At 40.2% G+C, this 24,764-nt stretch overlaps 1 protein-coding gene across 1 annotated transcript in view; it reads left to right on the top strand.

Moving 5' to 3' along the window:
- The window catches only part of RYR2 (ryanodine receptor 2), a 720,715-nt gene that overhangs the window by 564,093 nt on the left and 131,858 nt on the right, over positions 1–24,764 (top strand). The window contains exons 68-77 of the mRNA XM_054975163.1: positions 228–548; positions 1,031–1,271; positions 3,281–3,368; positions 4,943–5,035; positions 7,738–7,908; positions 8,770–8,829; positions 18,988–19,122; positions 19,440–19,450; positions 23,656–23,796; positions 24,582–24,678. Coding sequence (XP_054831138.1) covers positions 228–548; positions 1,031–1,271; positions 3,281–3,368; positions 4,943–5,035; positions 7,738–7,908; positions 8,770–8,829; positions 18,988–19,122; positions 19,440–19,450; positions 23,656–23,796; positions 24,582–24,678 — 1,358 coding nt within the window. The remainder of the gene's footprint in view (positions 1–227; positions 549–1,030; positions 1,272–3,280; positions 3,369–4,942; positions 5,036–7,737; positions 7,909–8,769; positions 8,830–18,987; positions 19,123–19,439; positions 19,451–23,655; positions 23,797–24,581; positions 24,679–24,764) is intronic.

The following is a 24,764-nucleotide window of genomic DNA, read 5'->3' on the forward strand; positions in this document are numbered from 1 at the left end:
CACCTTTTTGCATCCTTTGAAATGGCAGTTTTCTTACAGAAAGTCATGAATATAAATAATCAAATATCACACAAATTTGGTACAGCACTAGTGATATGTGGAAATGGTTATTGAATGTGAGAACGAATCAGAATAAATGCAAGAGTTTGTTCATTATTTCTATTAAGTTGTTGTAACTCTGACTTGAGGGCTCTCTCCACCACCAATAATAATGTTATTCTTTCTAGGTCTCAGCTTACCAAACAGTGTAGAAGAGCTTTGCCCAAACATTCCTTCTCTGGAGAAGCTAATGGAAGAAATTGTGGAATTAGCTGAATCAGGCATCCGCTATACCCAAATGCCTCATGTAATGGAAGTAGTATTACCCATGCTGTGTAGCTACATGTCACATTGGTGGGAACATGGGCCAGAAAACAACCTTGACAAGAGTGAAATGTGCTGCACAGCTTTGACTTCAGAGCATATGAATACCCTTCTGGGAAATATATTGAAAATCATACATAATAACCTTGGCATTGATGAAGGAGCCTGGATGAAGAGGTTAGCAGGTAAAATATAAAGAACTTAGTATACTTCATTTGATTTTTTTCCACCTTTGCTTTGGTTTCTATGATTTGTTTTAAGTGCTCAATATTATATTGTGTCTTAAACTGAAAGAAAAGCACATTTATATAGAAACTGAGAAACATGAATAGTGATTATTTTAGTAACAACATTCTAGATAATTTAAGCATTGGCATAGGGAGGGCCCAAAAAACATTCTGATAATCTAGATTTTCTTTTTTAGTGGAAGGAGCAGGGGGGAAATGGCAAGAAGTGCCAAAATCCAGGATGCTAGGGAGGATAAATTAAGTACAATAGGTTTGCATATACACCAAAGAACCTGCCAGAGCAGAACCTGCTAGTAGTAGAAAAGTTTGTGAAGAAGAGCAGCAGCATAAACAGTATTAGCATTCTTGTGGGAAAATAATGTCTTTGATTATAGCTTCACAAATGAGTAATGTATAATATTAATCGGTTCCATACATAGTCTTTTCTCAGCCTATCATCAGCAAAGTGAAGCCCCAGTTGCTGAAAACCCATTTTCTGCCATTGATGGAGAAATTGAAGAAAAAAGCAGCAATGGTTATATCTGATGAAGAACACTTAAGAGCAGAAGGCAGAGGAGACATGTCTGAGGCAGAGCTCTTAATCCTAGATGAGTTCACTACTCTAGCAAGGGACCTTTATGCTTTCTACCCTTTGTTGATACGATTTGTGGATTACAACAGGTATGTAGAGTGCTGGATGAGAAAAAGCTCCAGGCATGTTGAATCATGTTTAGGGACTCCTCATGCCTGTAAAGTGTAATCCGTTCTCTTCAAGAATTATTGTACCAAATACAGACTCTCACCCTATATCTGAAATGAATAACACAAGGAGTAATTTCTCTTCCTTATTTTTAACCAAAATAGGATATTTGGGATTTCTTAGAGACCTTGTGGCTGCTGCTTTACTATCATGGGAAGGGATCAGCAACCATGTTTTGGACATGGGAGTTTTAAAGGAACCCAGAGCAAGACATAATGATTCTACATGAAGATAGTAGAAATTCAATTTTGGCAGGTGTTTAACAGCATTTTGTACCTCCAGTGGGGGTACAAAAGAAGGAAAACCATGCTTCTGTGTTTGAGTTTCGAGGAAGAAAATTGTACTGTACAAATACTTGTGTGGAATCCCCAACTAGAATTTTTAAATGAAAAAAAGTTTTAGGAGGAGGTTATTTTTTACTAGAATGGCAATATGGATACTTCTTTCTATTCTAGCCATTTTTTAAAATCCAAAATACTTCTAAGGTGCTCTTCCTTTTGTGGGGGTCCCAGCAGATGCGTGGGAGAGTGACTGTATCTGGAACTTGTGGGAGGTAGTTCTCTCTCTCTATGAAATCAGCTGATATGGAAAAGGCTAAGGACCTCCACCATGCACTGCTGCTCCTGTCAAAATTGAGCCTTCCTGAAATTGTTGCTGATTTTTAAATAAGGTCATTGGGATCTCCATACAGGAATTTGGATCTTTAGACATTATGTAGTGATGCAGCTATTTGTATGATACATGTTTTTCTGACTTTCAGATTACATCTTTGGCTGTAGGCATATTCCTACATAATCATGCATGCATAAAAAGAACATGATCAGTTGTCCAAATATTTCCTCTTCCTTTGTTAGAAAACAATTAATTTACCTAGGAAATACTGTATTAAGATTTTGAAGAAGCTAGCCAAAGACCTACTGTAGTCTTGAATAAGAGGAATTAGCTGTACTAGTCTGTAGTAACAAAATAGTAAAGAATCAGATGCATTTGACGAAGAGAGCTGTGACTCTCAAAAGCTTATGCTACAATAACGTTGATTAGCCTTAAAGGTGCTACTGGACTCATTATTTTGTAGTCCTGAATGTTAATATATATACATTTTCTTTGCCATAAAATGTTATAAAACTAGGTACACTAGGATCACACAGTGGGGTCTGGAATAGACAGAAAAGGAGACCCAGAAAAATATGAAATGTTAAAAAAAGGGAGTGAGAAAAAAAAACCCAGATAATAAAAGGCATGTCTGCTAATTTTAGAAAAGTGTCCCACCAAGATCTATCTCACAAGACTACATTTTCAGATTTCAGTAGCCATCTGGGGGATGAGGTTCCTAGGCAACCTGCATCCAAGTTTGCTGTGGAGTCCAAGGCCGTTTCCACATGCTGTTAAAGAGACGGTCTACTTACTGAAGGCTGGCGTTTTTTTTCACAGATTCCAAATGCCTCCGATTTCAAAGTTTGTCTTGCGTCTAATCAGCGTCTTTTCTGAGACTGGGATGTCCCGCTCTTTCCTGTGCTGGGTCAAGGATGCTGATCAGACGCAAGACAAACGGCCTGCTTCCGTTTTGAAATCGGAGGCATCTAGAATCTGTGAAAAAAAACGCCAGCCTTCAGTAAGTAGACCGTCTCTTTAATAGCATGTGGAAACGGCTAAGTGTCCAAATACTGTCACTGTGGGACAAGGTGGAGAGACAGATTTTAAAAATTAAAAGATAAGAGGGAAGGTAAAGCTGGAGATGAAAGCAGCAGAAAATGTAAAAATGAAAAGCTGAAGGGGGGAAGGGAAGCAGAAAAAGGTGGGGGAGAAGGGGAGCAAAGAGAAAAAAGCAAGAGGGGAAGGAGGAGGAGGGGAAATGAGATTTCCCTCCCTGATACTCCTTGTTGATCTCCCACTTGTGAAGTTAATAAACATCTCTTTTATTTAATTTCAGAGCAAAGTGGCTAAAAGAACCCAATCATGAGGCCGAAGATTTGTTTCGTATGGTCGCTGAAGTATTCATTTACTGGTCAAAATCTCATGTAGGTTCATGATTTTTCTTTATAACATAGCTAGCAAAAACATGCCATTGTGATGGCTAAATTGATGTGGGAAAGGGTTATTTGTATAGCAGCCACGGGTGGGGGTGGGGGTGGGGGTGGGGGTGAGGCAGGAACACATGTATCAGTGAGATTTGAGCCCAAATCTGCACTAAAATACTCAGTGCAGAAGGAAATATTAAAAGTCAACTGACCAGTCAATCTCGGTGTAAAAAACAAGTTAAGTCCACTCAAGGGGAAGCAAAAACCTGAGAGAGAGTGCAGAAGAAAACTATAGATTCTTGACAGTCCATGGATCCAGATTGCTAATAATTCAAAGAGGAAGAGGCAAAATCCATGTATTGTCACAGTAAATGGAAATTTAGCAGTCCGCAAAACAAACGTAGGCCTTGGCATGCAAAAGCGTTAATTGGAAACAGGTTCTGTCTCCAGTTGTAGAGCAGACAGCAGATCTCAAAAACAAAACATTTTATTGCTCCCTCAGTCGGAATGAAAGGCAGACACAGTATTTGGGTTCTAAAATGGGCCGCTTTATTAAAATTACAACAATTAAATATAAACTACGGCAAGGGCCTAACTAGCGGTACAGGTCAGGCCCTGGGGTCACTGCTGGACCCCGCCCTGACCTGTCTGGGTGAGCACCCGCTGCCCCGGGTGCGAGCCATCCACCAAATGGCTGGGACCTGGCCTGGCCAGGCGGAGTGGTTCACCCCTATAAAGCTCCCTCACCCGGCCGTATGGCAGCGGGGGGAGACTGGCTTGTCCAGGGGTTCCCCACCCAGGGCATCTGACCTCGCAGCTGGGCCATACGGCAGCCAGCCGCTCCTGAAAGACCCCAATTCCCCACCAATGGGGAGGTGCCAAGGGTGCTCACCGGCCCACTACAATCCTGGCTTCCACAGTGAAGTGGATCTTTGATAGGCAATTCAAATAGTACTAATTAGGCCCACTAGAACAGCTGAGTTCAAGACTGGAAATGGAAAAGAGCATGATCATGGATCTTGTGGTTAGCTCACAGAGATAGTAAAGCAACAGGTTGTGCTGGTAGCTACAGCCACACTGCTTAATGTTTGGGATCTTTAATTCATAGTCTGATGGCCAGGCATTGGGTGAGATAAGTCTTCTCCTCAGGAAAGACTATTGTACTCTCATTAGCATGATGAAATTAGGTGTTGTTCTGCTTAATCTGCTGAATTGGACTGTAATGACCTGAAACCAATGTGCTGGCATGGATGCAAAACAGATAAGAAAGAAGCTGGTTCTGTTCTAAGGCGCTGGAGAGGGGATATTAACAAAATGAAGGCTTCACTGGGATAGGAACTAAACAGCGCCCCTTCCATAGAGGCTGGGCAGCCTAGTTTAAGAGGTAGTGGGAATGTGTTTTTTGATGGGTGGGTAGCAATGTTGGTCTGCAGTAGAAGATCAAGATTCAAGTCTACATATGCAGATGCATTCAAAAATATGAATATTTATAAATCTAGGATTTTTTGTTGTGTCAATAATGAATCATGTATTTAACCTACTTTAGTTTACCTATAAAATGTTTCTAATTTCAGAATTTTAAAAGGGAAGAGCAGAACTTTGTTGTGCAGAATGAAATCAACAACATGTCTTTCCTTATTACTGACACCAAGTCCAAGATGTCCAAGGTACTACTATTTACAGTTATATATTGTTACCTTTGTAACCTTAGCTAAAAATTATGTACGCAGCCAAATAAATCTTGGGATCAATAACTTTTGCAATTCGGATGTGGAAGAGAAACTGTGGCAGTTCGAGAATTACTGAGACTCTATAAAAGAAGAGAGAAGCGGCTTTACCGGGAAAGGGGGATTTAATTATTAAATTCTAAGCTATTATTAGGGTTAGGATGAAAATTTTGTTTTATTATTCACAGTATTAAATAATAGATGTATTATTATGAATATATATTATGAATATATATGAGCATGCTAGCCAGGTATTTTTAATGTAGTTAAGTTTTTAGTATAACAGATATTTCATATAATTAAAACCGATTGAGAATAAGAAATGTTTAAAGAAATATACAGAATATAAGTTAAATTGATTAACTTATATGGGGGAGAATAAAGAGATTAAGTAAGGGAATAGAAAATGGATAAAATGTTATACTGATAATATAAAGATTAGTAATATATGCTAGCAATGTGTTATTTAGAATATAGGATTTAGTAAAGGAGGGGTTAAAGGTAACTCTGTGTTATAAAAAAATAACAAGCTTAGAAGAGAGTCTAAATGTATGTTTAATAGATTATATGAGGTAATAAGTAAGTAAGTAATAAGATAGACAAAGGGTTGGAAAACTGTTGGAAGTCAAACAGAAGGGGGGAGGAAAGGGAGGGGGTTAGAAGTAGATATTTACAAAGGAGGAATGTTTGAATTGAATGATTATATATTCTAATCCAATAAAAATTTTATTAAAAAAAATAACTTTTGCAATTCCACCTCTTTCTTCACTGTTTTCTCAGGGTTGTCGATCATTTCTGTGTGTTTTTTTTTTTACTTGCACAAACTCCTGGTCAGAAGTGACCTATGTTATTAAGTGGGATGCCTAACAACTCAGGCAGTCAAAAGACAGTGGACACAGAATTCTCTTGCCTTTCTGCTGCAGAGTTGCCAGATGCCTCTACTTTAATTCTAGAGGATGGGAGGGGTACCAGGTGGGAGGGGGAGTGATGGTTCTTTCTCTATGCATTTAGGAATCGGCCCCTCTGAGACACCATCACTTCTGCTTTGAACAAGAAGTTATATCATTTCAAGCCCTATGGAGTGCATACAGGCCACTTTGCCATGTGATTTACATGCTTCCCCAAACCTTTCCCCCCTACCATGTGAGTGGTGGCACAGGGAGAGCAGCTGGATACAGAGGAACCCTTGCCCCCAGAGGGCAGCTGGTAACCCTATTCTGCTGCAAGTATTTTATAAATGTTGTTGAAATAAAGTTCACTAGTAAAAGACAGCATTAATACTACTTCCTATCTTATGAAGCATTCTATTTGGAAAGCTAGATTGCCATTTGTACAGATGTCCAGTCAAGTGCAACGATGTCAAAAATATACAAAACAGTGTTTATTAGAAAATCAAATGCCTCTTTATGAACGTTTCAAAAGATTTATATTAAATTCAGCTTGCCCTCCATGGTCCATGTGAAGTTATGTATTGAAGAGCTGGTTAGCATGGAATTCGAATCCTGAAGTAGCTGTTAGGTGTTTTGTATCTTTTGTGTTTTGTACCTATTCGTTTCTGCACAGAACAGTAGGGTTTAACTGTTCACAGGTATTTTGTTTGCAGCCTCATTCGATCTGAAGGTATTTGTTGACCATAGATTTTACTGCCAAGAAGCCATAGTATCCCTTCCCTGACATGAATTGATGCAAGGTTCATTGTAGCACCTCATAGCTTTGATTAACTTGAAAGCCATATGTAAAGGAGTCATCAGTTGCTTTACTTCTACACCTGAATTTGAGATTTTTGCTCTGTCTCTTAGATGACTTGTTAAGTATGCCAGATGTAGTCATGTAAGAGCAGATGACTTGTTTCTCATCAGACAAGTAGTCTACCTTTAATTTCTACCTTTATTTTTGAAATGATGACAGAAACAAACACTTTAAAATATGAATCTGTCCTTTTAATTGGATACACCTGGGCCGTTTCCAGATGGCTTACCTGCCTCTGGAACGTCGCGCCATGAAGGCCGTAAAAAGAACATAAAGCAAATTTGTGAAAGATTATTGTAATAGTAAACACAAGAGATGGGAATACAATCTTTAAAATCTTTTGCAAAAAAATTGCAAGGAGGGAAAGATACAGGGTGGGAACCTGCAGCTCCTGTCACACATGACTTTTGTCCACACAGGTCCCATGACTCCAAACAGATCCTTTTTTACTTTTTCTTTTCTTTTTTTTTGGTCAAAGGGAGCTCCTTCTTCCTTTTTCACCAGCAGGAAAGCTGGATGGTTTCAATCCATAAGGTGAACTAAAAGAAATATACTCTTAAGGGAAAGAATTAAATATTGTTTGAGCAAAACAGTGATGCTGTGAGGGCAACGGCAAATTAAAATAACACAAAAGTACAGTTGCTTACATTTAGATGGATCAAGGGGAAGTGATATACTTGTGATAAAAGTGAAAAGCATGCTTATAGAGTGTCTCTATTGTCATCTACCTCATAATTATTGATGAAAAACATTTAATGTGCAAAATGTTCCAGACTTTTAAAATGTTGTGTGTATTACCCCCATTATTTTACTCAACACTTCTGTAAAATAAGTGACTGTTTTTTTTCAGTTTTATAGATATTTAAACAAAGATTGTATCTTACATATTGCAGGCAGCTGTTTCTGATCAGGAAAGGAAAAAACTGAAGCGGAAAGGTGACCGCTATTCAGCACAGACCTCTCTTATTGTGGCAGCATTGAAAAGACTGTTACCTGTTGGGCTAAATATTTGTGCACCTGGTGACCAAGAATTAATTTCATTGGCAAAAAACAGATTAAGTATGGTAGGTTAAGTACACAGATCTTTCCATATCTAGGTGGACAAAGAACTGAGGTTCCACTACTCCCTCTTATGGGTCTTGTAGCCCCTTTAATTTCCCTGTCTATGGGCTTAAAGCAGAAGTGATAAGCAATGTTTGTTATATGGATCTCTTGTGCATTTTTTAAAAATTCAAAACAGCCATGGGGGGTGGGGCTTGCGGGAAGATTATCTTGTCTGAATCCCAGGCAGCAGGTAGGCAGCTGGCTGGCAACAGATGTTTTAAGCTTGCATAAAGTTGCTATCTCAGATGCCTGAGGAGATTAGCTCAGTTTGCTTTATTACAGAGGCAGCCCTGTCTATGTGCATGCAAATGAGACCACAGAAGGGGCCCAAACTCAAATTAAATAGGTGTTCAGCATTTGAGGATATCAGCAAAAGCCGGCAAACCCCCCCAAATTGGCTGGAGTGCCTTCAGGAATGTTGAACTAAATACTACAATTTATGCATGAACAAGGATAATTCTCAGTGAATATCAGTGCAGTCCTAACCAGAGTAGGTACACCCTTCTGTGTCTATTGAAGTCAGTGGGCTTAGAAGGGTGTAACTCTGGTTAGGATTGCACTGTAAGTAGACCAGCAGGAAACAAAAAGTCTGTTTCTTGATAGCAAAACAGATTTATATTAATAATAGAATAATGTTAAAGTATGAAGTATATAATGTAGCATCTACTGTCTTGCTGCTATAGTTTAGAAGTTCCTGATTCTTTTTCAGTTGCTAGTAGATATGGAACAGATCTATTGAAGTACATTATTCTTTTCTGAGCTGCACATGCATGCAATGCAGCTGCATACAATGTATCTGATATTACGAATATTTTTGACAGAAAGACACAGAGGATGAAGTTCGAGACATTATTCGCAATAACCTTCATTTACAGGGCAAGGTAATTTTAATACATTATATGTTCGCTTTAGATTTTCTTTTTAATAACTACAGGCTGCTGGTGTTCAGGATACCCACTCTGCCTTTTTTGCATGTTGTAATTCCTCTTACCCTTTGCCTCATAGGAAATAACAACCTTATGTTTATTATTGCTGGTGAGAGTTTGTGTGTCATTTTGAGAATGTTCATTTAGTGGTCTGCCATTACTGAATCACATTATGCTATTGGTTTGTTAGTAATTCATGGAACCTTTTATGCTATGTTTAACTTATCACAAGACCCTGTGCTTATATTTTGATCATAAATTTGCTTGGATCTGATAGTTCTGTTCTGCTCATGGAAGGGTCTTCTGCTAGAGGAAGAGAGGGAGGGCAATTTGCCACACCAGACGGAAGAAAGAGACAGACAATAGTGTTGGGAACTAAATGGGCCATTTTTATTTTTTGGCAACAGCATATAAACAAACATATATACATGGCAAGGGCCTAACTAGTGGTACATGTCAGGCCCTGGGGTCACCTCTGGACCTCCGCCCTGACCTGTCTGGGCAAGCCCCACTGCCCCAGGCATCAGCCATCCATAAGTATAGCTGGGACCCGGCCGGCCAGGCAAATGGTCCCCCCCTCCAAGTCAATAGCACCTTGCCGTACAGTAGGAGGGCCTTACTTTTATAGGAGGAGCCACACAGCAGTCTGCCCTCTCATCTGGCAGACATCAAGCAGGACCAGTGATCCTGACAGACCCCAATTCCCCCCCAAATGGGGATTACCAAGGGTGATCACCAGCCTACTCATTTCACCCATCCTAATCCTGCCACTGCTAGGGCCAAGCCTCTGCTTAGACCTTTGTGCCCCACAGCTGGCCTATTGCCTACTGAAGCCCTTGCCGTAGGTTGTCCAGAAAAATGCTGTTGCCCTTCACTGAAAGATGGACCCCATCCCCTCTGTAGAGGTCTGCAAAATTGGCCTGAATCTGTGGATTGGGCAGATAAATTCCTAAACCACCCTCCAAAGACTTATATAGGGCATTATTGGCCTTCTGCCTTGCCCTTTCAATAGCTCTAGGGTCCCAAACTTCCTGCCACACATAATGCAGAAGCATTGTAGACCACATAATCAAAACCCCAGGCCACCACTTGCATATCAATTGCAAGTCAGCCTAAGCCTGTATAGACAGGGCCTTGCCCTGGACCAAACCTAGGTCGTTTTCACCCAAGTGGATAACCAAAATGTGAGGCGGAAGACCTATCCTCCCCTCAAACAACAATGGCGGTAAACCCAACTATCTCAAACCTCACCAGCCTTGCCATTCCACAGTAGCCTACTTGCTAAGTCCAAGCTGGGACCCAATCCATGACCTCTCGGCTTGATGGGCCACCCAGAACACCGTCCTGTGTCTACGGATGAGGATCCAGAGCCTCCCGCAGTGAGACATAGCACCTAAAGAAAAAACAAATTAGTAACTCATTCTCAAATGCATTGGATGAACATAAGCCCAATAAGCAGCCAAGAGCCATCTGCCCACTTTCTTGATATCAGGCTCAGAAAAACCCATGGCAGCTGCTCCAATCTGATGAAACGCCGTTGACCACCACTCTTTGGGTGCGGTCCTCTAACCAGTTCCCTATCCACCGAACTGTCCTATAGTCCAGTCCACAGTCTTCCAGTTTGCCCATCAGAGTGTCATGGGGGACCTTATCAAAAGCTTTACTGAAATCCAGATAAATCACGTCAACAGAGTTCCCCCGATCCAGTATGCTGGCCACTCAATCAAAGAAGGAAACCAGGTTGGTCTGGCAAGATCTGTTAGGAACAAAACCATGCTGACTTCCCCCGATCACTGAGCGGTCCTTCAGATGCTTACAGAACGTATGGATAGAACAGATGGTGAATAAGTCTAAATTCACCATGAGCCTTCTTAGGCACTATTCCCAAGGGGGAGACTCACAGACCAGAAACAGGTGGGGCTACAAAAGGGCCCAACACCCTGCCCTTAGCACATTCCTTAGCAATCTTTTGTCTCACAACAACTTCCACGCTGACCACAAAAACACAGGTTGGCCTCCATGAAAGGAGTCCTGGGACCGAGGAATGGAATTCTGAACTCCTCAGTAAATCCCTGTAATAAGTACTTTGCATCCTCTCATTTGGGGTATTCTTTCAATAACAGTTTAAGTTCCCTCGGTTTTATGGGGCTGGGACCCTTTTCCAGTTTGTTGGGAACCACCTCCCCCCCACCTACTCGCTTTCCAGGTTGGTGTTACCTCTTACATGCTGGGAAACTATGGGGGCCTCTACATAATGGGCACTCATGTCCAAATCTGCATAACTTTCTGGAGCACACCCCTTGGGATGCAAACTCCCAGAATAACAGCTGGGGTTGAACCGGCTGCCCCGCAGCAGTGTGGGATACTGACTGCTGAGTTACATTGGTTTGAGACACCCTTTGAATCAAATGGCCACTGTTGGAGTGGTTACCAGCATTAGGTTTAGATGGGGACATCACTTGCAGCAAGAGCTGCTGGTGAATCTGGTTCCATGGCAAATTGGGATTGAGGGCAGCCCTCATACGGAACTCCTCATCATATTGGAGCCATGCCACTTCTACACAGACAACCCCAAAAAAACAACGCACGGTAAAGATTGCTATCGGACTTTTTAAATGAAAATGGAGGAAAAAGACCAAAAATTAAAGTACTATAAAGGCTTAATTAAAGAGAGAAAACAATAAGGAACAATTATTGAGTAAGAAATCTTCAATTTGGCAAGTTTTTAAGGACAAAAAGAGTGATAAATAGTATTGTTTATGCATACTTGCGGTTTGAAGAGAGATAACCGGCGCGAGAGAGGAGGAGGGAGCTGGGAAATAGCATAAGAAACATCGTGAGACGAGATGAGACTGAAAGAGGTGGAGACAACTTGTGCCTAGAGGGAACAGGAACAAACAGGAAGCAGGAAGAACAGCAAGAAGAAAGAAGACGCGGAAGCAAAACAAAGAAATATCGCGAGAAAACTGGGATTAAAGGAACAGGAAGCACTCCATTTTAATTGAGGGAAGAAGCGATTCCAGATACCATAGAGAAATTGTGCCCGACATTTTGGGACTAAATTGAAATTTTTTCTTTAAGCGGGGCCAGTAAAAGCGAATTATATTAAGAGGAAAAAAAGAAAAGAAGGCAAAATGGATCTAAGAAAGAGAGCAGGCACGTGGGGTGGCACCAAGCCGAGTCCAAGTATGACGAAAAAAATAGATAAAGAATGGCAAGCCACAGTAGACGCAGTGATACACTGGAAAAAAAAGTTACAGAAGGTTATAAAGAATTGAATCAATCGATACAAAAGATGCATGAAACCTTGGTAAAGGATTTAAAAGATATAATCAAAACGGAAGTAGCGGAACTGGCCAAGAATATGGATGGAACTAAAAATGAACTACAAGCAACAAATAATAAGGTGCAAGAAGTGGAACAGAAAACCAATGATCTAGCTACAAATGTAAAGGCGGAAAATCAAGTGCTACAGGAAAGGATGGCAGTGATGGAATGCAAGACCACGGAAAGACAACTAAGATTTAGGGGCATGCCAGAATCGATTATGCAAAGTGTGCAAGAACAGAAGACAGATATTTTAGCTGAATTTTTGAATAAGCAACCAGAAGAAATCACAGCAAATTTGGATCTAGTGTATAGGGTCAACTCCGCCTATGCACAACAAAAGAATCTACCAAGAGACATTATTGTGCAGTTAATAACGAAAAGAATGAAAGAAGAAATTATCAAAAGGCATTTTGAAAATCCCCTATCACTGGAGGGGAACAGGGTCAAGATAATGAGATACCCAGAAGAATTCTCCAAGAGAGGAAAAAATACAGAGAATTGACTCAAAAGTTGAGAGAGAAGGATATCAGATATAGATGGAACTACCAGAAGGGCTGAGTTTTCAATTTAAGGGTTTGAGAGTTACAATCAAATCAAGACATGAAATGGAGTTGTTTCTTTTTGAAAATGCTAATGACTTTCCTAGATCAGTAAGAAAATAATATGATGGAGTACAAATTAATATCATGGAATGTAAATGGACTAAACTCACCACAAAAAAGAAGGACTATTTTTCATTGGTTAAAGAAACAACATTGTAATATAATTTGTCTACAAGAAACACATATTAAGGACCAAGATGTTAAGTTCTTAAAAAACAGACAATTAGGAAGAGAATTTACAGCTTCGGCAAAACAAAAGAAAAAAGGAGTAGTGATGTATATTAAGGAGGATCTGGACTCTAAATTAATTCTTCGGGACCAAAATGGAAGATATCTTGCTGTAGAAATCAATGTAAGTGGCAAGAAAACCTTAATAATAGGTATATATGCACCCAATGGAGCAAAAGATCAATTTTATAGGGAAATAATAGACAATTTAGATCAAGATCCATACGATCAGATTGTAATGGTGGGAGATTTTAATGGGGTTGTGGATTTGCAAATGGATAGGAAAATAAAGGGAGGCAAACAGAAATCAGGAAAACTACCAAAATCTTTTTTTGAACTAATAGAACAAGAAAAATTGGAGGATATTTGGAGGAAAGAAAATCCCAAAGGTAAAGATTATACATACTACTCTGCGAGACATCAATCATTCTCAAGAATCGATATGATTTGTACAACAAAAGAATTAGCTGTACAGACAAAAAAAATAGAAATAATGCCAAGAGTGAGTTCAGACCACAATCCATTGTTGTGGAAAGCTATAATGGGACAAAAGAAATTACGATGGAGAATAAACAAAGATTTATTGCAGAACCAAGAAAATATGGAATATATGCAGAAAGAAACAAAATATTTTTTCCAAACCAACAAAAACAATGAAGTTTCAAGCCAGATGATATGGGACACATATAAAGCAGTGATAAGAGGAATGCTAATTACATTAAACAATAGAGATAAAAAAAGAAAGCAGGAAAAATGTCAAGAGATACAAGAGAAATTACGTCATATTGGAGCCATACCACTTCTGAGAAGTCCCTATATCCCTTATAAATGATGTCCGCATACTGAAATAGTGCCACTGTTCTCCATGGCTGGGCCCTAGCAATTACCCCAGCATATATAAAGAACCCAGGTAACCAATTGGCCCAGGTACAATCAATTTTCCTGCGCTTCAAGCGTTCTTTGTCCCTGTCATCTAAGTCATCCTTATCCTTCTTCTCCAGTTCCCTGAAGAGAAGGGTAAAGATATCGACATATCACGAAGGATCTTGTCCCACATAGCTTGGGTGAGATGATCACCCAAAGGCAGGGCAGTATTCCCAAAGGGTAAGACCTTAAATGGAACTGACCTATAAAAGGACAGGACATATTGAGAAGCAGACCAACCAACCGAAGGAGGTGAATACCAAGGTCCCATTGGAACTTGGGCAGGCATAGCAGACCCTCCCCGTCCTGAAACAGTAGAGAGTGAGGCCTGGGAAGGCGGCACATTGACAGCACTGCCATATGTGCTTCCCATAGCTGGCTGCCCCCAACTTGACCACATTGACGATTGAGTGGTGCCCTGCGATGTGCTAGCCTGTGCCTCCTGCCAGTGTGGTACACCAGAGGGCCTGGGGGGAGAAGACTGACCCCATGGCCATGCACACCCCTGTTGAGGCCAGCAAGACTTACCTTCAACCTCCCCTTTCCAAGGTAGAGATATGAGATAAGATATCATACTGAAAGGTTGCAGCGGAAGTAGACTTAGCTACCCTGTGCTTGTGTACCCTACTAGACCCTGAGGCCGCCAGCCCTTTTGCTTGTTCCAAGGCAGCAATCCTTTCCAGTATCTCGCACCTGCTGGATTCCTCATCATCATCCAATGAGAACAAGACAGGTGCAGCTTGCTTTGGGGCAGGCTGTTCAATTGGCTGCTTCCTTTTGGATTTACCACCACCTTTCTTAGGCGGCATGGCTCACTAGTGAAATGAATAACAATAATCTTCAATTAACTGCTACTCCTAATATGGCCCCTCACTTGCTGCTACCACTAAAATGGCCGTTCCCCCAATTCTGTCTCTAAAATGACCGCTAACTAGCTGCTGTAAAATGGCTTTCACAGGCCCAATCAAATAGGGCCAACAGGCCTTTACCAAATGGTTGAATCCAAAATGGCTGAATCTTCAAGTGACCTCAGCTACCCAAATATAAGATGGCTACCACTTAACTGCCTGGGCTGCCACTTAACTGTCAGGCCTTGTAGATGAGTGAGCCTCCTACGCAGAACTTTTCCCACCACAAAACTAATGGATTATTACCACTCTGCAGCCCTTAATTAGCACTTAAAACAGGGCAAATGCCCTGTTATGCCCCAAAGAAAATACCCACTGATGCCCCCCAAGAGGACCACAACCCTGCCCGAGGGGGACGGGACACACTGCCACACTGAGAAATGGCAAGCAACCACTCTGTACTTCCAGGCTAGTCATTAAAGCTCTCAGTTGTTGCATGCTGCCCCCCAGCCAACCTAAACGAGCTACTCCAATTAAACCCTTCTGAGTGGGCTAGGCCACTTGCTGCAGGCCACCAAAAATCGGGCCACTCTTGCAAGCCCTAACCTGCTTATTATAGCACTGCCCACTCGCAGTGGTGCCTTGCCGCTTAAAGCAGCAAAGCCTGCAACTGCCGAACGTCATCGCTTCGAAGCCGTCCGATCCTCTTCACCCTTTAAACGCTCCAACACCTCGCACTCTGCTTTGCCTGGCAGTCTGCTGCTCTCAGCCGCACCAGGCCACTGGGACAGAACCGGGCTGCTCTCAGCAACAGCGCTCAGCGGGCCTTGCTCGGAGAGGAAAAAAACTGCGCTCCTCCGCCGAGCAAACACCAACTGCCAAGGAGCAGGGGCAGAGCCGCCTTCTGTATGCTCATGCTCTGCCCCCTTCCTTGATCCCTGTATGCTGGGAGAGCATCTGTCGCTCTTCCTCCAGCAGGGCGGCAAAGGAAAGCCCCTGGCCTCAAGCAGGTAAGCTGCTGGCCGGGAGGGCCACATTAGATTAGATTACTGCCATGTGTTCTATGTGGGGCTGCCTTTGAATGTTTTACAGAAACTTCAATTGGTGCAGAACTCTGCAGCCAGGATGTAACTGGAGTGGGTTGCTGGAGACATATCACTCCTGTCTTGGCTAATCTACACTGGCTCCCAATCTGCTTCTGGGGACAATTCAGGATGCTGACTTCAAAAGCCCTATATGGTTTGGGACCAATATAACTGACTGCCTACTCCCCGAAGCAACCTGACTACCACAGTCATCTTCAGAGGCCCTGTGTTGGGTACCTCCACCTTCTGAAATGAGGCATGTGGCAACCCGGGAGACAGCCTTCTCTAGGGTTCCCAGGTCCCCTTCCCCTCCTGGTGGGAGGAGGTACCCATCACTTACCTTCTGCCTACTCCTGGCATGCTTCATGAGTTGGGATCAATGAGTTGGGATCCTGAGCTGGTGTGATGACAACACTTCTGGTAAGTTACATCATCGTAGAAGGTGGGAGAATGTGTGCTTTGCAGCCCATTTGTGGTCCAAATCAGCCCATTGCAAAACGTAGGAGTGCTCTCAGGGTGGCATGCTAACATCAATGACATTGTTGTGTTGGCCCCAGGAGTGTGCCTGGAAGGCCCGGTCCCTGCTTTTCATCCCACCAGCTGGGTAAGTGGTGGCTGGGGGGGGGGTGAAAGGTAGGAGTGGGGGATCCCCTGCCTCCACTGGGGGAATGGGATCCCTAGTCTTCTCAGTAGTGGCACCAAAACTCTGGAACTCACTCCACAAGGAGATTCACCTATCCTCTTCTGTTGCTGTCTTCTCCCAGTGGATTTTTTTTGTTTCCCTTGACATTCCCTCATTGATCCCAACTCCCTCCCCAATATTTTTAACTTTTAAAAAATCTTTTGTATTTATTTTGAATTGTTTTAATTATGCATTTAAGTGTAAGTTTTAATGGCTTTTAAGCTATTTTAATTTATATGTTTAAATTTGTTAGCCACCTTGGTAGCCCTGTGAGGGCAGAGAGATGGGGTAAAATCATGTTAATAAATAAATAAAAATACTTTCACTGACTCCTACCTCACTAAATTCTTTCTCCAAGCATATCACCCCAGGTCCTAAAATGTCCATCTCTGTTACGTACATCCTTGATACAAAATGATGGGTCCACAAGTGCAAATAACTCTTGTGTCTGTGTTTAAAAATTAGTTGGCATTCATTAATTATAATTACTTTCTGGAGTGCTCTCACACATAATATATTTGTAATTGCTTGTACAAAATACAGGAAAGCCTAGGAGTAGGGATGTGTGAATTTTCATCCTTTCTTTCTACCGTTTTCCGCTTTTGTACTCCATAGTTTCAGATCTTCACAGAATGTCTTGGATGTCTTTGCCTTTAGCAGTTGTGGGTATAAACTGGATGCACGTTAGCATACACATCCACAAGCCAATGCTGTCCATTTCATTCAGTGCAATGTGTATTCAAATGTGCCATCCTGATTCTTTGAATTCTCACTATGTTACACAATAGTTTTGCATTCCCAGCTGCTGAAATTTTTCTTCCAACAGATGATACATCTGATGAATTCAAATGAGAGGTGAATTTGAGATAATGGAAGCCCAGTTACAGTATCAGTATCGGAAATACTATCTGCTGGATTATTGTGGCATCCCTAACCTAGAAGAATAGGGGTTTCTTTTGATATGTGCAGTTATCTCACTCTTGTAACTGTTTTCCTTCGTAGAATTATTTTGCATAAATTCAGAACAGTCCAAGTTGAACTAAGTGGAATAAGACATAAGGATCCATTTATACTGTCTTTCTTCAGAATGCCAATCCAGTAATTCCAATTAACAGCTACAAATCCATGTCTGCCTCATATCAGACAAAGTACATAAATTATCTACTAGCATTTAAGTCAACAAGCTATTGTTCTAGGAGTAACAATGGAGCCCACTAACACTGCCCAAGTATTACTTTCTTGTAATATTTGAAATTTAACAATCATCTCCATGCAAGTGTTCCTGCTAAGAATCCCACACAAGTGGAATGCTTGAAAAAAACAAACAGGCACTTCTCTCTCTTGTCAGTTCCTCCCCTCACTTCCTGAGTAACAAAAGCTTTGGAAGGGAAAACAGTAAAGTAGCAAGGGCTCATTTAATACTAGTAGAGTCCTTGCGGGGTCTGCTTTCTTGAAATTACAAGTTTCAGTTATCGTTTCCTACTGGGGTGATGGGATTTGTTGTTTTCATTGCTACTCGATTCAGTTTGGAAAATAAAGAAAACTGTTAACCTCATTATTCTGGCAGGATATCATGGAGGGAAGGGGACCTGTAATTGCAAGAGAAGGAGACTCTGTCAGGAACATTTTCTATGTTTAATAAGTGTCTTCACTGCTGGTTATTATCTCCTCCTTCATAATAAGCATAAGGATTTTTTGTTGGTGGTGTTTTGGAAGCAGGTCAAACTAGCATGATAGACTAGTGGAAGTTTTGGCTCAGTTGAGCCCCAGTGGGCTTGGGGCAGCCACTGCTGCACTTGTTTTCTCCTTGCATAGGAATCAAGGTCTGGCTCAGAGCAGTCGCCTTTGTGTTTTATCACGCCCTGCACTAATGGAAGAATAGCATTGCATACAATAAAGTTTTCTTAGAGTAATGCTCATCCACCCATGGAAATATGTACTTCCACTACGGGAAGAACATTTATGTCAATAAAGCTCATCTTTGGATCCAACTCTGTATTGTTTTGCTTGCTAACCAGTTTGCATTTTAGCGCATTTAAAAGAGCAAATTATTAGCTCAGACTGATGCAGATATTTCCTCATATTGTTGCTTTATCATGAGCTACGTTAAAATTCTGGGGATTTCAAGAAAAAGAAACTGAAAAGGAATCAGATACTCTTTTTGTCTAAAACGAGTAGGCAGAGTTATTTCTGTGAGCTATATCTTGCTGTGTAATGTCTTATTCAAAGTCTAGTCAGCTTCGTGAGAAAGATTGGATGAGAGGTTTATGAGACAGAGCCAGGGAGGACTACATTGACCTTACATTGCCTAATTCTGTGTAGAAATATGGTTGACAATGCTTCTAGCAGTTTGATTCTTAAATTCTAATACTTCATCTTTGGTGTGTGTGGGGTAAAATCTCTTGTTTCTGCAGCTTGAAGATCCTGCCATTAGGTGGCAAATGGCTCTTTACAAAGATTTACCAAACAGGACGGAAGTTACCTCAGATCCAGAGAAAACAGTGGAACGGGTTCTGGATATAGCCAATGTACTTTTTCATCTAGATCAGGTGTGGTATATTTAAATAGTTTAAATATTTTAATGTATTGTCAATCCACCACTAATCCAAAGACTTAATGTTTTTCATTGTACTGGAAGTTTTAAAATGACTTAAAATGGTTTTTCTGTTGGTTTACTGAAGATGTGGAACTTTTCATAATGCCATAAGAAACAGATATGAAAATCTCCCCCTCCAATTGAAGCTTCCTCCATTCCTCTCCTAACAAAAGAACGAGTGGGGGAGATTTAAATTGTTAATGTTTGTGCTGCTATTTAACTTACATCAAGTGTGCGGCCTCATATCAGAACTGAACAGTCAGTGGGAAGAAACGGAAAAGGTCTGAGTTTGTTCCTACAGAGAGCTATAAAGATTCTCCAGATTAGAGTCCTGCCACTCTTAACCACTACACCACTATACCAAACTGGCCCTCTTATAGTTTTGAGATAATTATAATATGTTACATAATCATGCTAGAAATGGTTGCCTTCATCAATTTATTGCAGATTCTTTTTAAAAAACAACCAGTTTTCAAAAGATATTTTCTACATTCAGTGTTTGCCCAAGAGTATAAAGAAATACCAAACAAAATTTTAAACAGCAATACCATTTGAAATTGGCACTAGGTGGTGATGAAGCAAGACTTGTGGACAGAAGAGGTGAAGCAATGAGTTCCACAGTATAGTACATACCACAATGCAGAATGCAAGGGGAAATTTCACTGGCTTCTAATAGGTGCATATTTTGGCACTATGACTATCTGGAAATGCAGTAGAAAAGAACAAGAGTCCACTAGCGCCTATAAGACTAACAAAATTGTGTGGTAGGTTTTGAGTCACTGCTCACTTCTTCAGATACAGCTAGAATGTGAGTCCATCTCTCCTTATATCTTGGAGAGTGAAGTGATTTCAGATGCTGAATTACAATAGCCAGTGAATGACAATAGTAGGTGTGATTGGATTTGATGAAATATGCAGAGGGGTAGTAGGTGTGGAGAAATCAGCATTGGTAATGAGACAGGAAGCCTAAGTTTTAATTCAGTCCAGGTGGATGTATTGTCTTGAGCTTTGTTGTCAGTTGCAATTAAGCACTCTCTTTTGTAAATGATTACAGAAATCCAGGATTCATATCAGTAGCACAACAGGGAGAGAGTACAATTGACTGAACAGTTTACTTGTTATGTGTTTCTGTTGCTCCTTGGGGTCTGCTGTTCATATTTTAATTTGCTTTGAATATTCTCTAGAAAAGTTACTGCTAAATGCATTAAATCTTGAGAATTTTAGCATTTCTGACATAACTCCCTGATTTCTTCAGATTGAAATTTAAAACTTTTATGCTATTACAAATGTAGATCCTTGTCAGTTTTGCAGAAACACAATAATAGTGAATACAGTGTAGAGTGTAAGAGAAAGGCCCAGAATCTTTGACTTTCTTCCTGTAATAAGATTGTTTCATAGAAGCTAAATAGGAGCTTCAAGATCTTAACTGAAGAGAAGTGGTATAGAAATCGAATGAATGAATGAATGAAGTTGAAGTCTGATATGGCCTAGGGATGTGCATTCAGATATTTTTGGTCCCTATATAAACCAAAACCTTATCAGTATTTTTTTGATATATTCAGGTGTCCTGAGTGATATCTGTTTTGGAATACTGATAACCAGGTCCTGAAAAATTCTGGAAATGTTTGGAAATATTCAGGGTCAGTATTTTAAGACTCCCAGGACTGCTTTTCTTCAGTTTTATAGGTTCGGTGGGGCTTGCAACAGCGTCTGTTTCTTAAGTGGTTTGTCTTGGATTCTCTGTTTTGACATTGGTTGTGTTGGACTGATCTGTGGCTCAGCTGGGATTCTCTGGTTGACATTGGTTCTGTTGTGCTTATTGATCCAGTTTGTATTTGGAGGCTTTTGGCTAGTAGTTGTTCTTGTGTGTTTGGCTATTGGTTTCTTTGTCCTAGAGAAATCATTATTTTTTTCTTTCCCATAGGAAACAATGGAGACCAGTAAGGGGGCACCTTGTTCAGGGGCCTGCTGAATTAGACCTCTTGATCCAATTTGTTTGAAACTTGGGATTCTTTAGTGGACAAACAGGATTAGATTCTCTGCAATTATGTTGTGATTTGCTTGAAGAAGAGCCGCTCCAGCTCCCCTAGAAAGAGTCCCTGATAGGGAATAATGGACCTCAAAATTTCAGAATTCTGGAAAAAAGCACACACAAATCCGAATTCTGAAACTGTATAATCCAGAATACTGGTATAATCCAGAATAAATGGTATAATGCAGATAATCCAGAATATCGGTATGGAAACCTTTATAGAACTCTGAATCTGAAAAATTCCAGATTTTTTTTTTTAAGTATATTTGTAATATCACCTGTGGGTATAAGTGTTGGTACAGGCATGCCAATGTGGATAATCTCTTTAATTTTTTTAGCCAGTGAGGCTATATTCAAAAGGAATATGATTTTTTTTTCTTGAAGTCACACATGTTTCTTAAACATATTTGGAAAAATACCCATTACATGTTTCAAATCTTGTTCTGGCCTAGCACAAAGGAGACCTGTGTTTTCACACTTCCTTCTCACTGTCTCTTTGCATGATCAATTAAGGACTTTGCCAGTTCTGCAGTATATAATACTGCTTTTGAGGGGGAATGCAATCATATTTTTAGGTTTGGGATGTAACAATGAACTATGGTCTATGTTTAAGTGGAAGTGATTAATTGATTGTAATTGTGTAAAGGGAAGGGAAGAGTTACGATTAGAAATACACATTATAACACTCACTGATATTTTGTGGTTGGCTCTGCCGCCTTTGGCAACCATTTTGTGGCTAAGTCCACCACTTCGTGTCAGAAATCTAAAGGTGCCTGCAAGCTCAAAATGGTTAGAGATCCCTGCTTTAAGGTGCCACAAGGCTCCTATTTATTTTTGTGAGTGAGTGATTCATTTAATACATTTAACAAGGTCATCAAGTATTGTACTTTGCATATATCTCTGGTCCCAGTTTACCTATATATGTAAACCACAGTATGTCATTTTGGTCTTTCATTTATAATTTCATTTATTACTTCCAGAAATTCTCTAATCGAGGCCGGCATTTTTTCAAAATGGGAAGTATAGAGAATGTTCTCATATTGCTAATTGTTTTAGGATCGTATTGAGTTTGTATATGAATAGTTTTAACTACCTAGTTCTATGTTCTCGTCCCTAACCCTATATTTCAGTTAATGTCCTTTATAAAGATACCCTTTCCACAGTATGTTTCACTTTCATTTATATTGTTTGAGAAGTTCTAGCACTTTGTCAGTTTTACACTGAGAATTATTTTGTTGTACACATATCTATCTCTTATACTGAGAATGCTCTTTGATTTTTTGTCTAATTAAGTGTCTCTATTCACAACTCTGTGTATTAATAACTTTCTAATATTTGCTTATGTGAATTCAGTACTCTGTCACATTTTTTCTAAAAATATGCTCACGGCATGTATTTTGCACACATTTGATTTCTTATGAAGAGCAGATGAAGAGTAGTACTGTATACCCATCCACATTGCTGAGCACACTCTGGGCTGCCACTGAATAAGCTAAAAGCCAGCAACTCCTATTTATCTTTGCAGAAAGTCTCTCACTTCTGTTTACTGGGATACCATGTAGTTTCCACGCACACAGTAGAATCACAGGCTTCTGCATGAGGTAGCAAAGAAAAGTAGTAATGGGTAATCTTACAAAGTGAGGACCAAGACGAATAGTTGCTTAATATTTTCTTTTGCACCCATATTGTTAGGCACTTCACAGAACAAAGAAATAACACTTTCCTTGCACCAGGAACTTACAATCTAAGGAAAGAAGGCAGGACAAATTAAACAGAGGACAGATAATGCACAAGGGCCGGGCAAACTGACAGCAGGAAGTACAGATGACAAAGCTGGGGGGCGGGGGAAGGAATAATAGCTTTACAGGGCCAAGAAGACAGTAGCTATTCACAGTGGAGCTGCTGATCTCAGTCTGGATGATGGTGCCAGTTAACTCCCCACCAGTTTTGAAACAAATTACACACACATGCACACACATACATGTGCATGCGCTCCCATAAACAAACACACCCAGAAACTGCTTTTAAAGAAATTTAACAGAGTAAAGAGATTTGGTAATGAATTTCCTAATAAACTATTTTCATTCAATTCTGTCATCCTAGTCCTGCTGCATTGTTTATTGTATGTTTTATGGTGTTGGATTGAAGAATTTTAAATATTTTATAATCCACCATGAGTTTTAGTGAGAAAGGTGGGGTATAAATGAAGACAATACAATAAAATATTGACTATATAATATTTGTCTGGCTGCTGGAAGATTATGTATATTTTTTACAGTCTTAAAACTGGTAATTCAGGATGTCACAAATTGATTATAGATATATTTCTTGAGCTAATACTGTTTATGTTCAGGACATCTTAGGCTAATGTGTAGGCAATTGACAGGTACTTTCAGTTTTAAATATTATGTTCCTTTCAGTCTTTTTTAAAAAAACTGAACATCAGTCTGGAAGAGGTGGCTCATTTCCATTTACTCTACAGGTTGAGCATCCTCAGAGGTCAAAGAAAGCAGTATGGCATAAACTTCTGTCCAAACAGAGAAAACGAGCAGTAGTAGCTTGCTTCAGAATGGCACCGCTGTATAATCTTCCACGGTATGTGTGATCCCATGGAAAAAGACGTATAGAGGACAAGATTGCTCTGTCTAGGTTCCATTGAGAAAAAGTTGAGCACTCTGAGACTGCAATCTGATGCACACCTTTTAAGTACATCCCATTGAACTCACTGGGACTTACTACTGGGTAAACATGCATAGGATCAGACTGCACATTCTATTGAAATCCGTATGACTTAAAGTGTTCTGAACTGCTACCTCAAAATACAGAGTTAGAGTTAACACACAAGGGAGAGAGATTTGTTGAAGCTAAAATGTGTAGGCATAAAACTATAAACTGTTAATGAGTTAGTTTGGAGATGAGGAAAAGTTCATAAATTCTTGAGAAGAGTCACAGGAAAAAATGTCATTGGTTTCAACTTTGGCACATTTAATATGTGACCATTCAAAATTAACATCAATCTGATTTTGTACCATTTAAATGCCATAATGAAAGGAAATGGAATACTGAGCAAATGTGAAACATCATTGCTTTAAGTCTATGCATGTACTTGAGATGATAAAAACTGAAAGCTCTACAAAATAGAAGGGGCACATTCTTGATAGCCGAAGAAATAAAGAGCTAATCGATGGTCTTGATCTAATACATCTTCCTACAAATGGCAATATAAGCAAGCATTGAAGTCCATAATGCCCTGTCCAGGTGAAATATATTGACTGACAGTTCTGAATATGAAATTAAGGCATTAAAGTTTATATGCACTGGGAATTTGTCTTTATGCACTTCAAAATAAAATTAGAAAGAGAAATGTTTTCTTTTTTTAGGCATCGAGCTGTCAACCTGTTTCTTCAAGGATATGAAAAGTCCTGGGTTGAAACAGAAGACCACTACTTTGAAGATACGTTGATAGAAGATTTAGCAGTAGGTTTGGAGTTCCTGGAATTGGGAACTGTGGTCATATGTAATTGCAGCTTACAGTCAGAATTTGCTGGAGCTGCCTCAGAAGT

This window comes from Eublepharis macularius, chromosome 1, assembly GCF_028583425.1.
Source record: "Eublepharis macularius isolate TG4126 chromosome 1, MPM_Emac_v1.0, whole genome shotgun sequence".
NCBI lineage: Eukaryota > Metazoa > Chordata > Lepidosauria > Squamata > Eublepharidae > Eublepharis > Eublepharis macularius.